This window comes from Canis aureus, unplaced genomic scaffold (assembly GCF_053574225.1).
Source record: "Canis aureus isolate CA01 unplaced genomic scaffold, VMU_Caureus_v.1.0 NW_027326476.1_RagTag, whole genome shotgun sequence".
Lineage (NCBI taxonomy): Eukaryota > Metazoa > Chordata > Mammalia > Carnivora > Canidae > Canis > Canis aureus.
Window position 1 is genome coordinate 131,670 of NW_027554417.1, and position 15,242 is coordinate 146,911.

The window sequence follows — 15,242 nt, forward strand, 5'->3', positions numbered from 1 at the left end:
AAATTCACATCATAACCAAATTTGAGAACTATATTACAGATAATTTAATTATTTTCAGGTGTATTCATGCACAGACACGTACTTTTTCAAAATTTCATCCCAGAATGAACAAAGGTTGGGATAAAAGGGAACTAGTGCAGTATTTGCTGGAATTAATAATTAGTATCTCACTCCCTGGAAGCTATTTACCTGCATTCAGGATAATATGAATAACTATAGGTATTAAAAGGTTATGACTATATTCTGCCTTTTTTTAATACATTGAAAGGAAATAACACCTGTTGAAAACTAGATGATGCATATGTACCTGGGGAAAACCAATAAAAGCACAGAAAAAAAACCATACAAAAACAGAAATGTAATATTTAGCTGTGAATGCAAATTATGAAGTCATAATCAGTTATAATCTTGATAATGTAATCACCATATATGTTACTTTCCAGCCATAAATATGTTTATTCATTTTCAGTACATAGTTATTTAGCTGTATAACTTTTCATTTCGAATTAAATCATTTTTATTGAGAGTGGTCTCCAAATTGTGTAAGATTCCGATGCCACAAAAGCTGGATCTACTCCTGTTAATGGACCAAAGTCTAAACTTCATAGGAAGACATTTAGAGGACAGGCTTTAAGTGGAGAATGGGGAAGAACAGGGAAGACTGAGGTAATTGATAAGTAGATGGCTTGAAGTTGGAGGAATGGAGCGGAGTTTGAAACAGGAAAAAAAATAAAATTGGTGGGAAAAATGGAGAAAATAAAAATATGTAAGCCTGCAGCTGAAACCATTTAGTTAAGATTAAATTCTAACCTCTGCTGTTCAGCTAAATGTTGGCTGTATGCTTCTCATTTGTGGCCTTCATTATGTTGAGGTATGTTATTTTGTAACCACTTGTTTGAGAGTTTTTGTCATGAATTCACGTGAATTATTTTCAAGTGCTTTTTCTGCAACTATTGAGATGATCATGTGATTTGTATCTTTCATTCTGTTAGTGTAATATATCACATAGCTTTGCATATGTTGACTCACCTTTGTATCATGGGGATGAATCCCATTGGGTCATGGTAGAAGATCTTTTTAAGGTTCTGTTAAATTCACTTACCCAGTATTTGAGAATTTTTGCACATGTATTCAAGGTATCTTGCTGTTTTCTTATAGTGTCTTTATCTGCCTTATTATGAGTGTAATAATGTTCGCCTACTGAAATGAACCTGGTACTGTTTCCTCATCTTATTTATTTATTTTTATTTTTATTTTTTTAAGATTTTATTAATTTATTCAGAGAGACACAGAGAGAGAATGAGAGGCAGAGACACAGGCAGAGGGAGAAGCAGGCTTCATGCAGAGAGCCCGACGTGGGACTTGATCCAGGGTCTCCAGGATCACGCCCTGGGCTGCAGGCAGTGCTAAACCGCTGCGCCACCAGGGCTGCCCTCATCTTAGTTATTTATAAGAGTTTGAGAAGAGTTGGTATTATTTTTTAAGTAGTTTACCCCTTATGAAGTTAGGGTCTGTATTTTTCTTTGTAGAAGGATTTTGATTTACCTGTTCGATCTCTTTACTACGAATTGCTGTGTTCAAGTTTTTTATTTTTTTATGTTTCTGTGATGGTAAGTTATGTATTTTTAGAAATTCAGTTATTTTTTTCTAGGTCATCTAATGTTTTGGTGTATTATTGTATATAGTAGTCTTCCGAATCTTTGAATTTCTGTGGTTTCTGTGGTAGTGTCTTGTCTTTATAATTTTTTGTCATTTCTCTTGATGAGTCTGTGTAAAGTTTTGCAAATTTCTTCTTTTCAAAGAGCCAACTTTTAGTGTTGTTAATGTTTTTTTTTTTTTTTTCTGTTCTCTTTCATGTATTTCTGCTCTGATACCAGGTCTCTCCTCCTACTAATTTGGACTTAGTTTGTTTTTGCTTTTCTAGTTCCTACTTGATATAAATTAGGTGAATTTGAGGTAATACAATAAATGTAGATATTTATTGCTGTAAAAATAATCCCTTTAACCACTGCTTTTGCTACAACTCATCAGTTTCATTTCCCTTATCATTTGTCTCAAGTAAGTATATTTATAAGATCTTTGAACCATTATTGTGTCGTGTAGCTTCCATATATTTGCAAGTTTTCCTTTTGTTACTGATTTCTGATTTCTTACTATTGTGGTCAGAAAATAGACCTGATAGAATTTCTATCTTCCTGCTTTTTAAAATTATTTAAATGGCATATATTATCTGTCCCCAAAAAAGGCTCTATTTGTCCTTGAGTCTACAGTATTTTTCAGCATTCCCTACTAATTGATTTTGCATCTGGATGAACGGTCTGTTCGTGAGAATAGTGTATGGAAAGTCCTTAACTGTTAACTTGTCACTTTTTAATTTATTTCTCCTTTTAGTTCTATTACTATTGCTTTATATATTAAGTGCCCCAATGTTGACAGCATATATATTTATGTATTTAAAGTTTCTGTCAAATACATATGTTGACAGCATATGTATTTAAAATTTCTGTGTTCTTTTTGGATTGCCCTTTCATTATATAATCACCTTTCTTTGTCCATTCTTGGCCTTATCTGTATTTTGTCTAATTTCTGTTAATTATTAATTAATTGGCTATTAATATAAACTAGGCAAAATCTTTTCACCTCTTCCTGTACATTCTGTGAAAGCTAAAATGCAGTTTTTGATATGCACCATATCATTGGATCTTATTTTTTCTTTCTTTTTTTTTATTACTGTATAGGTTGCTCTCTCCTGGCTTGCAAAGTTTTGGTGAGAATTCTGCTCATATTCTTGTAGTCTCACTTTTGTATATGATGAGCGAATTTTCTTTTGTTGCTTTCAAAACTCTTTTGGTTTACACATTTGATAATTTCATTGTAATGAGTTTACTCCTTAAAAGTTTAACCTATTTGGAGTCTCTTGGGGCTCATGAGTCTGGACATACATTTCTTTTGTCTAGTTTAGGAAGTTTTCAGTCCTTATTACTTTAAATATATCTTCTGTCACATTGTCTTTCTCCTCTTTTTCTAGGATTCTCATAACCCCAGAAGTTCACTGAATTTTATTCTGCATAATGAGATAGCTATTGAATAAGCTCTAAACTGAATTCACTCACTCTGTTCTTCCACTGTAGAATTTTTGTCTTTAGTCATTTCTGTATCTTTGTTGAAATTATTTTCATGCATTGTTTTCTTAAATTCCCCTTAGTTGTCTTTCATTATTTGTAGTTCACTAAATTTTGTTAAGAGGATTGTTCTGAATTATTTGTCAGAATTCATATTCATTTTTTGACATCAGTTTTGGTGCTTTGTTAGTATACTTTGACTGTGTACTGTTCACGTGAATCTTTGATTCCTTGAGTTATCTGTATATTTGAGTACGCAGTTCTTTCTAAAGCCTTTACAGGTTTGTTTTGGCAGAAAAACACCTTCACTAAGGCAGCTCAGTTAGGGATATTAAATAGGCCAGATGTTAGCACTCATGAGCAGATGGGAATTAGTTTTGAGATATTAGTTGGGCACTTATGCTCTCAGACTGATGGGAATATATATTAGCATAGTATAATGTAAAACATGAGATCGTATGGCATTTGATTTTCTGTTACTTATTTCACTTAGCCTCATGCCTTCCGTCCATCATCGTCAGAAAGGGTAGAATTTTATTTTCTTATTGATAAATACACATTGTATCTATGTATAATTAATGTATATAAAAACTGTATACCTACATAAACCTATCTAATCTGTGTATCTATTTAATCTAATCTGTCTCATTTTCTTACACATTTTTCTATTCATATATACTTAAGTTGTTTCCATGTCAAGGCTGTTGTAAATAGTGCTGCAAAGAACATGAGGGTGCACAGATTTCTTTTACATAGTGATTTCCTTTCTTTCAAATAGAAACCCAGAAGTGGAATTGTTGGATTATATAATATATTGTTCTAGGGACTCCGAGATGGCTCAGTGGTTGAGCTTCTGCCTTCAGCTAAGGGTGTGATCCTGGAATCCTGGGATCGGGTCCCACATTGGGTTCCCTGCATGGAGCCTGCATCTCTCTCTACCTGTGTTTCTACCTCTTTCTCTGTCTCTCATGAATAAATAAATAAAATCTTTAAAAAAAAAAAAATATATATATATAATGATGATTCTATTGTTATTTTTATGATGAACTTCCATTTTGGTTTGTTTACAGTTTCCCTAGTGATTATTGTTTTTGAACATGTTTTCATGTAGTTTTCAGCCATTTGCGTATCTTTTTTGGAAAAACTGATTATTGACACCCTTTGCCTGTTTTTAATGAGCTTTTATTTTGGCTTTTCTTAAATTGAGTAGTATAAATATTTTATGTATTTGGATATTACCCTTTGTCAGATAAATGGTTTGCAAATAAGTCCTTCCATTCTGTAGGATGCCGTTCATTTTGTTGAATTGAACAATGAATAAATTTATTTCCTTTCCTTTGCAGAAAATTGCTGTTACGACAGTCCCATTTGCTTACTTGCTGTTGTTTTGTTTTTGTTGTTGTTGCTGCTGCTACTGTTGGTATCATATCCAAAAAGTTGTCAAGACCAGTGTCAAAGGGGTTTTTCTTCCCCCCATGCTCAAAGGTTTAACATTAAGTATTTAATTGATTTCAGTTAAATGTTTAGAAGGAGTACAACGTAATTTTCATAATTACTATCAGTGAATGGTAACTGAAAGAAGCAATTGGGAAATTATTTAGCCAGAGTTATATTAATGTGAATAAGTGACGAATAGATAATTAACGCATATTTTCCTGTTATTTTTTAAAATATATCTAGTGTGTTCTGAGGTTTGAGATGGAAAGTGTGTTTTATTTATTTGTGGAAACAGTAAATTCTATTATTTTCTAGTTAATATTCACCTACTTTTAGCTCTACTTTGCTTCCACAGGACTTATTTTTCAATTTAATACTTTAATACAACAAATGTAGACCATCTTATGTAACTAAAGTCCTACCTGAGTCATCAATAACATGTTATTGTTCTATAAATTAATACAATATTGCTTCTAATAGGGCAAAAAAGAACTTCAGGTGACTCTTTTCCAAACATTGGTGCTGTTGATGTTTAATGAAGGAGATCATTTCAGCTTAGAAGAAATTAAGATGGCTACTGGATTAGGTAAGTTTTTTTTTTTTTTTAATTTTAAAACCTTATTTAAAAAAAAAAATTTTGTATATATTTTTTATTGGAGTTCGATTTCCCAACATATAACACCCAGTGCTCATCCTGTCAAGTGCCCCCCTCAGTGCCCATCACCCAGTCACCCTAACCCCCCGCCCACCTCCCTTTCCACCACCCTTGTTCATTTCCCAGAGAGGTGTTGCTCATGTTCTGTCACTGTCACTGATATTTTCCACTCTCCTTTCCCTTTAATTCCCTTTCACTATTATTTATATTCCCCAGATGAATGAGACCATATGATGTTTGTTCTTCTCCGATTGACTTATTCACTTAGCGTAATACCCTCTGGTTCTAACCATGTTGAAGCAAATGGTGGGTATCTATTTCTAATGGCTAGGTAATATTCCATTGTATACATATACATATACCACATTTTCTTTATCCATTCATCTTTCGACGGACACTGAGGCTCCTTCCACAGTTTGGCTACCACCACACCAGTGAGAATGGTGAAAATTAACAAGACAGGAAAGAAATGTTGGAGAGGATGTGGAGAAAGGGGAACCCTCTTGCACTGTTGGTGTGAGTGTCAACTGGTTTAGACACTCTGGAAAACTGTGTGGAGGTTCCTCAAAGAGTTAAAAATAGAACTACCCTATGACCCAGCAATTACACTGCTGGGGATTTACCCCAAAGATGCAGTGAAACGGCAGGACAGCTGCACCCCAATGTTTGTAACAGCAATGTCCATATGGACTAAGTAACTTTTGATTATATTCATTAAGTGTGTGATATAAAAAATTCTAAACATTTTTTTTCTCATTCAGAGGATAGAGAACTAAGAAGAACTCTTCAGTCATTAGCTTGTGGCAGAGCTAGAGTTCTCATCAAAAACCCCAAGGGCAAGGACGTGGAAGATGGTGACAGATTTTTTTGTAATGAGGAATTCAAACACAAACTCTTCAAGATAAAGATCAATCAAATCCAAGAGAAAGAAACAGTATTTTTTTCCTCTTAATCTTAATGTCTCTTTTAAATTTTCTGAGACCTTTCATAAGTCTTTTGCTTTTGGATCAGCAGTAACTCTAACAGCACATTTTTTTTATTGTGGTAAAAACATGTAAAATTTGCCATCATTACCGTTTTGAAGTGTAAATAGAATGTAGTGTTAATACATCTACACTATGGTGCATTGTGTCCAGAACTTCTTCATTTTAAATAACAAAAAAAACCCTGTCTTCTTTAACAATACTCCTCTTTTCTTCTTAACCCCAGCCTTGGTAAACAATAGCTTTACTTACTTTTTTATTTTCTATGAATGTGACTAATTTTGGTAACTTGTATAAGTAGGGGACCACACAGACTGTGTCTTTTTGTGACTGGCCTAATTCGCTTAGCATAATGTCCTAAAATTTCATACATGGAATATGTGATAGCATGTAACAAGATTTATTCCTATTTACATCAAATAAATGTTCCAGGGATCCCTGGGTGGCGCAGCGGGTTAGCGCCTGCCTTTGGCCCAGGGCGCGATTCTGGAGACCCGGGATGGAATCCCACGTCGGGCTCCTGGTGCATGGAGCTTGCTTCTCCCTCTGCCTGTGTCTCTGCCTCTCTCTCTCTGTGTGTGTGACTATCATAAATAAATAAAAATTAAAAAAAATGTTCCATTTTATTAATATGTCACATTCTGTTTATCCATCTACTTTCATGATCCTTTGAATACTGTTGCTGTGAATGTGAGTGTACAGTGTATACAACTATCTTTAGAGATAACTATCTGAAAACTATCTTTTTGAGACTCTCCTTTCAATTCTTTGTCCATAGGATCCGACACAACTGGATCCTACATTGGATCTATTCTCATTTATTTTGAGGAACCACTATACTATTTTCCATAGGACTTGCAAGCTTTACAAAAGATTACCACCAGTGCACAAGGGTTTTAGTTTCTCTATATATTTTGCAAGACTTATTTTCTGCATTTATTATTATTATTATTACAGACTTTCTACTAGGAAGAAGTGATATCTCATGATCATTTTGATTTGCACTCTGTAGATTGATAATATTGACCACATTTAACTGTATGTTAAATATTGACATTTAACTGTATGTTAAATTTAAACTTTAAAAAAAGTGGTATTATCACAGTACAGTGCAGTATTGGTTTCGGGAATAGAGCTGATTCATCCCGTACATACAACACACAATATTCACAAGCACCCTCTTCTTCTTCTTTAGTGTTTTTAAAGATTTTATTTAATTGAGAAAGAGAAACAGAGACTATACCCACACCACGCAGGGGAGAGGCAGAGGGACAAGTAGACTGCCCACTGATTAGGGGGTGCTCAATGAGGGCTCACTCCCAGGACCCTGAGATCATGACTTGAGCTGATGTCAGACACATAATTGACTTAGCCACCCACGTGCCCACAAGTGTCCTCTTTAATAATCATGTCCCATTTAGCCCATCTCCCTACTAACCTCCATCAAAACTGTTTGTTTTCTATAGTTAATGATATCTTTTTTCTCTCCCCCTCTCATTCCCATATATTCACTTGTTTTCTTTCATTTTTTAAATATTTATTTATTTATTCATGAGAGACACAGAGAGAGAGAAGCAGGGATGTAGGCAGAGGGAGACTTAAATACCACATATGAGTGAGATAATATGGTATTTATTTGTCTTTGTGACTGACTTATATTGCTTAGCATAATATACTTGAGCTCCATCCACATCCTCTCACAGATGACAAGATTTCATTTTTTTAAAATGGTGAAGTAATATTGCATTGTGTATCTGACATATCTTGTTTATCCATTCCTCACCTGATGGACATTTAGATTCTCTCCATAGCTTGGATATGTTGATAACACTGCTATAAACATCAGGGTGCCTGTAACTCTTCAAATATATTTTATTTATTTTTTGGGTAAATACCTAAGAGTGCAATTGCTGTCTTTGGGTATTTCTATTTTTAGCTTTCAGAGGAATTTCCACACTCTGGTGCACTGTTGGTAGGAATGCAAACTGGTGCAATCTTTCTGGTAGAGAGTGTGGAAATTCCTCTGAGAGTTGCACCAGTTTGCATTCCTACCAAGAGTGCACCAGTGTTTTCCCTTTCTCATGCATGCTAATCAACATCTGTTGTGTCTTGTGTTGTTTATTTGAGCCATTCTGACTGCTGAGGGGTGATAGCTCATCACAATTTTGACTTGTATTTATTTGAGAATGAGTGATGTTGACCATCTTTTCATGTGCTTGTTGGACATCTGGATGTCTTATTTGGAAAAGTGTCTATTCATATCTTCTGCTGATTTCTTAACTGGACTATTTGGGTTTTTTTGGGTGTTGAGTTTGATAAATTCCTTCAGATTTTGGATACTAGCCCTTTGTCAGATATATCATTTGCAAATATCTCCTCTCATTCCATTAATTGCTTTGTTGATTCATTCCTTCACCGTGCAGAAGTGTTTTACTCTGAAGACCCAGTAGTTCATTTTTGCTTTTATTTCCCTTTCCTCAGCATATCTTTTTTTTAAATAATAAATTTATTTTTTATTGGTGTTCAATTTGCCAACATACAGAATAATACCCAGTGCCCATCCCGTCAAGTGCCCCCCCTCAGTGCCCGCCACCCTGTCACCTCCACCCCCCACCCTCCCCCCCTTCCACCACCCTAGTTCGTTTCCCAGAGTTAGGAGTCTTCCATGTTCTGTCTCCCTTTCTGATATTTCCTACCCATTTCTTCTTTCTTCCCCTCTATTCCCTTTCACTATTATATTCCCCAAAAGAATGAGAACATATAATGTTTGTCCTTCTCCGACTGACTCATTTCACTCAGCATAATACCCTCCAGTTCCATCCACGTTGAAGCAAATGGTGGGTATTTGTTGTTTCTAATGGCTGAGTAATATTCCATTGTATACATAGACCACATCTTCTTTATCCATTCATCTTTCGATGGACACTGAGGCTCCTTCCACAGTTTGGCTATTGTGGACATTTCAGCATATATCTGAGAAGTTGCCACAGCTAGTGTCAAATTGCTACAACTTGTATTCTTCTCTGGAATTTAGGTGGTTTCCTGTCTCACCTTTAGGTCTTTCATCCATGGTGATTTTGTTATGCTATTCTTCTGAGTTTTCTCAACACTATTTGTTGAAGAGACTGTGTTTTCTCCATTAGATATTCTTTTTGCCTTGTTGAAATTTAGTTGTCCACAGAGCTATAGGTCCATTTCTGGGTCTTCTGTTATGTTCCATGGATCTGTGTGTCTGGGTTTCTGCAAGTATCATACTTTCTTGATGATGACAGCTTGGTGTAATACAAATTGGTATCCAGAATCATGATGCCTCCAGTTTTATTTTTCTTTTTCACAATTGCTTTGGCCATTGCGGTCTTTTGTAGCTTCATAAATATTTGGTGTTTTTTAAAATCTACATCTGTGAAAAATGCTTGTAGAATTTTGGTATGCATTGAATGTGTAGATTGCTCTCGGTAGTATAGACATTTTAGCAATGTTTGTTCTTCCAGTATATCAGCATAGACAGCATACTTTTCCATTTCTTTATGCCTCCACAGTTTCTTTCATAAATGGTTATAGTTATCAGAGTACAGATTGTTTACTTACGTAGTTAGGTCTTCATTCTAGGTATTTTTTTTCCTCTTGATGAAATTGCAAATGGCATAGATTTCCTTATTTCTTTTTTTTTAATTTGTTTTCCACTTTGTTATTGCTTGATTTTGTATTTTGTACCTGCAACTTTGCTGAATTTATATATTTTAGCAGTTTTTTGGTGAAGTCTTTTTGGGTATTTACAGTATCATGTCATCTGAGAACAGTGAACTTGCTGATTTGGGGGCATTTTATTTCTTTATTTCTTCTTGTTTTCTGACTGCTGAAGCTAAGACTTCGGCAATTTAACCTATGTTAAATTCTAATGGTGAGAGTGGACATTCTAGTCTTCTTCCTAAATGCAGAGGGAAAATGATCATTTTTACTAATTGAGGAGGACACTAGCTGTGGGTTTTTTGTAATATGGATTTATATGTTGAGTTATGTTCCATCTATCCCTACTTTGTTGAGGGGTTTTGGTATTTTTAAATATTTTATTTATTTATTTATGATAGGCATAGACAGAGAGAGAGAGAGGCAGACACAGGCAGAGGGAGAAGCAGGCTCCATGCCAGGAGCCAAACGTGGGACTCGATCCCGGGACTCCAGGATCGCGCGCCCTGGCCAAAGGCAGGCGTGAAGCTGCTGAGCCACCCAGGGATCCCTGTTTTCAGTTTGAGGGTTTTATTAATAAAGCTGAACAGTTAAGTTAAAATGTCTGAGTGAACCTAAGTTTTCAGTTCACTTGGGCAACACCCAGGGGTGAAATTTCTGTGTCATGGGGTAGTTGTATGGGTAACTTGGTGAGAAGTTTTTCCTAAGATTTTTCCAGAGCTTTTGTGTCATTTCATATTTCTACCAGCAACGCGTGAGATTTCCGTACACGCTCATGAAAAGGCTCAGCAAAACTTGGAATTATTGCTCTTTTAACATTTAATCATACAATGAAGAGGTGTAATGATAATTAAAATAGTTACTAATCTCTGCTTTGTTTTCTGCTGGAGCAAATGTCCCCTCATTACTCTTCTCCCTTGGCATTTCTGGGTTAACATGGGGTTTTATTTGGTTTAATGTTTTTTGAAATCTCTATGCTGATTCAAATGACCCGAAAATTCTGCTGTTGTTTTGGTTGAGACCACAACAAAATTAGTATATTAAATAAGAAAGGTTAACAAAACAACAAGAATGTATGGTGAAAACAAAAGGAGTGGTTCTTGCCTGGTGTTTAAATAAGGTGTTCTTCACATTTGTCCAGCAACTTTTTGTGAGAATGTGGAAAAATAAAATAAATTTGCTGTTTTCTTTATTGCCAAAAAGGAAAGCCACTCTTGCCCCTCCCATTCCTTGGAGCATTCCCTTTAGAGAACTTGTAAATTCTTTCTCTGCTCTTCTGTTGAGATGTACGTAAATCTTTTTAAGAGCTATATAAGCAAGCCCCTTGGCAGCTCCGAGGATCCCAGAAAGGTCTCTCCTAATGGCCTTGGAGCCTGCTCTTTGAAATGTAAACATCAGCAAAGACAATGCCTTTTGAAGTCCCCTTATAGGTAGGAGTTTAACCTACGCACCTGGCTTTCAACTGTAACCACTTGCCTCTCACAGAGATAGGAGAAAACTCCTTTAGACAAAGCTAATTAGCTAACTCCAGTTTGTAACTGGATTTGGTCATGATTAGGTGTTTCAAACTGTTAAGCACTGATTCAGTTCAAAAGCCAAAGCTGGACATTCCACTTCCAGAATTTAGGGATTGGTTTTGTCAAAATACTATAGGCAGTAAGATTGAAAATGTTTAGCCTTGGTGTTGCACTAACACATTAGGCCTACCATAAACTCTCTTAGCGTCTACTAAAATTCTTTGGACTGTGTAAGGTTGCTTTCACTCATTGGTGCAAAATAAACTCCTTTTCATTGAAACAAACAAAACAAACAAAGATCACAGACCATTAAAACAAACAAACAAACAAACAAACAAAAGATCGTGCAATCTATTAACTTTGGGGATGCCTTTATTCTCATTCCACAGTTGGAATGCTCTAGCAAAGATTCAGAAAAGATCCAAATATTGTTAAACATTTGGGAATTATCCACTGCCTCATCTTGTATTCTTGTATTCTTTTATTTCATCACATCAACCGATTCAAAACAGAAGCATTATATTTGTTCTTGGTGGAGTCTGGAAGTGGACAAGCCACATGAAACTCAGATCATAAATATAAGATCCTTCCTCCCGCCCCCCAGGTAGAGGGACCTTACTGAGTAAGGGATGGATAGGACTCGGTTGGGACAGATAGGGGGCTGTGGGATCATCAGGCTAATAGAAATCCCCAAAATGCTGAGGTGTAAGAAAAGCAGAGATGAGGGAACAACCCAAACAACCCCGCCCTAGGGGTGGTGGTAGTGGCGTCTTTTTTAATGACAATCATCTGTGATCAACAAACAATAACCAGATCCTAAAAGGAGTAAATCATTAAAGACCGTTATCACAAGTCCCTACTCAAACTAAGAGGTCACAAGAATAAGATAAGGCCACAAGCTCCCTGCCCCGTTCTAAACAAAAGATTGTCAGTGGAGACCCACGTGGGCAACCCTGTTGGGACCCTTATCACTCCTGAGACCTCTCTCTGTAGCCTTGCTTAGTAAACTTCTATGGCTTTACTCACTCACTCTCTTTTGTCAGAGAAATTCATTCTTCTTCAACTCTGTGAGACAAGGACCTAACTCTCCCTCTTCATTAGGATTTACTTAATCCTTTGAACATTGGCATTTATTTTCAACATCCTCACCAACTTGTCAGACGAGAAATCCTCAAAGAGAAAATCATAAGCTCTGAGGCAACCCCAATGATTATCAAAGGCAGTGGGGGTTTTTTGTTTGTTTGTTTGTTTGTTTGTTTGTTTGTTTGAAGATTTTATTTATTTATTCATGAGAGACACAGAGAGTCAGAGACATAGGCAGAGAGGGAGAAGCAGACTCCTCCCAGGACCCCAAGATCACTCCCTGAGCCAAAGGCACAGGCTCAACCGCTGGGCCACCGGCCGGTCCTCAAAGGCAGTGTTTTTCACTGCTTTTATCCCCAAGTTGTAGAGAAGCCTTTTAAAGGACAAGGACTCCCTGACTCCCCACTCCACAACCCGCCCCCGCCCCCGCCCCCCCCCCCCCCCCCCGCAAGGTCCCCACCAGTGTTATGTCAATTAGGTGTTGTATAAAGTCATCAACATGCTTCCAAGCAAAAATGTAACTTTGTAAGATTGTGGCTTGTATAAAATGCAATTCTCCAGTTGGAAAACCAATTCTTTAGTTTCAATCCACTGCACTTGACACACAAGCTTTGCTGCAATGCTTTTTGTGCAGTTGCTAACACCTGAGGAAACCACGTCCCAGTGTTTGTTTCTCAAACCATCCTCGCAGTGCCTTTGTGCAAGGCACTATCGAATTTCAGGTTTCGGCTCCTTTGCACAAAGCTATGCTGGCTTTCGGCAGTTCAGATGATGTTGATGTAGGTTTGAAATGTAGTTGATGCAGTTTTGGAGCCGGTGGCCAAGAAAGGACTCTTGAGGTGTCTTTGATGAAAAGTGATTTTATTAAAGTATGGGGGACAGGTCCCATGGGCAGAGAGAGCTGCTGCTGCCTGGGGATTGTGAGGGGCAGCTGATTATATACTTTGAGGTTGGGGTTGGGGTTGGGGGAAGTGAACATAAGACAAGTTCCAAAAGGATTTTCATATGCTAAAGAAGACTCATCAGATACAGGAGGCCTTGCTATTGTCAAACTAACCTTGCTTTTCCCTCTAGTGAAACATTAAGACAGTTGGCAGTTTCTTGGAGGAATGTTATGCTCTGCGTCCTCAAGTATTCGTTAGTGGGTTGCAGGTTATAAAGATATTTAATTTTTCTGGGAAATGAACAAGGGGTAGTGGAAGGGGAGGTGGGTGGGCGGGGGGAAGGGGTGACTGGGTGAGGGGCACTGACGGGGGCACTTAACGGGATGAGCACTGGGTGTTATGCTATATGTTGGCAAATCGAACTCCAATACAAAATATTCAAAAAAATAAAAAAACAAAAATGGACTTTTGCAATGATGGCATGCTAAAGCCATATATATTTATCCACCTTTCCTTCCCACATCCCTGTGACTGTAAGCATACTGACTTCTTGCCTCACAAAGAAACAGTAATGGAAATAGCAGAAGGCTTTTTGATTAATTAGGCATTCACTAAGGTGGTGCTGTGGATAAGAGCATTACAGAGGGTGTGTTATACTGTTCATTGTTAATTATCTGATGAAAAAGAACATTTGAATTCAAAGAGCAAATTGGAGATTTATCCTCAGGCAAACTCAGTGGTTGAAAAGGAATTTCCCTGTAGGGAAACGATGGACCACTCTTTTCTTTAATAATTTACGGTATGGTTGATTTCTTAGAATTTAAATGTAAAAAATAATTTAAAAATAATAAATAAATAAATAAATAAATAAAAGTAAAACGAAATTTAAAAAAGAATTTCATGTAAGTCTTCTGTTATTAATAAAACAAGTGATTTTACAAATAAGTCAATCCAATTTTAGTTTTTAAAATTATGATAAATGGACAATGAATGATTCATAGGACAAAGCTTCTTAATTATAAGTGCATCTCAGTTATAATCTCATCAAAAGGGGTAATAAGTAATGTTTTTTCTTAAGCTTGCATTAAGCGAAGAAGAATGCATTCAACTTCTTTTACTCATAAGTGATTTTGTCGTTTTTACGATTTCATTTTAATACAGAACTGGTAAGTTTTTATAAAAGTGGATGCTGTAGTACTTTCCATTTAGAACACCTTTTTAGGGGCTTCATTCAGATAACCAGGTTATTTGAAAAGTAATTTTCACACTGAGTAAAAGTCAACAGTTAAAAATATTTTTATTTATTGTTTTTATTTTTTGGGGGGGAGCTCTTTTTTAAATTATTTTTTTATTGGAGTTCAATTTGCCAACATATAGCATATCACTCAGTGCTCATCCCGTCAAGTGCCCCCCCCCCTCAGTGTCTGTCACCGGGTCACCCCATCCCCCACCCACCTCCCTTTCCACTACCTTGTTCCTTTCCCAGAGTTAGGTGTCTCTCATGTTCTGTCACCCTCTCTGATATTTCCCACTCATTTTCTCTCCTTTCCTCTTTATTCCCTTTCACTATAAAAATATGTTTAAGATACGGATTGTTTAAATGTTAGAATCATAGTCCTAGAGGAGTAAACACAGAACCACAAAGATTCTTTTGCATTCCAAATATTACATTACATGTAAATTTAAAATTTCTAAATTGAATTTGACTTTACAAAATGAAAAGGGAATCCTATAAAATGGCATTCCCTGGAGAAACTATTATGGGAAGAGAGTAAGCGACAGGCAGGGCTAGATAGGGAGAGATAGGTAGGGGGCCACGGAATCAGGGTCACAAAAATCCCAAAAAATGTGGAGATGAAAAGAAACCAGAGATA

The 15,242-nt window shown here is 36.4% G+C and overlaps 1 protein-coding gene across 5 annotated transcripts in view; it reads left to right on the forward strand.

The window, feature by feature from the left end:
- LOC144309538 (cullin-4B-like) overlaps positions 1–6,338 on the forward strand; it is a 72,861-nt gene extending 66,523 nt beyond the window's left edge. For all 5 annotated transcript variants that reach the window (XM_077890626.1, XM_077890628.1, XM_077890630.1 and 2 more), the window contains 2 exons: positions 5,040–5,145; positions 5,976–6,338. In XM_077890626.1, coding sequence (XP_077746752.1) covers positions 5,040–5,145; positions 5,976–6,166 — 297 coding nt within the window. In that variant the 3' untranslated portion in view covers positions 6,167–6,338. The remainder of the gene's footprint in view (positions 1–5,039; positions 5,146–5,975) is intronic.
- Positions 6,339–15,242: the final 8,904 nt, after the last annotated feature.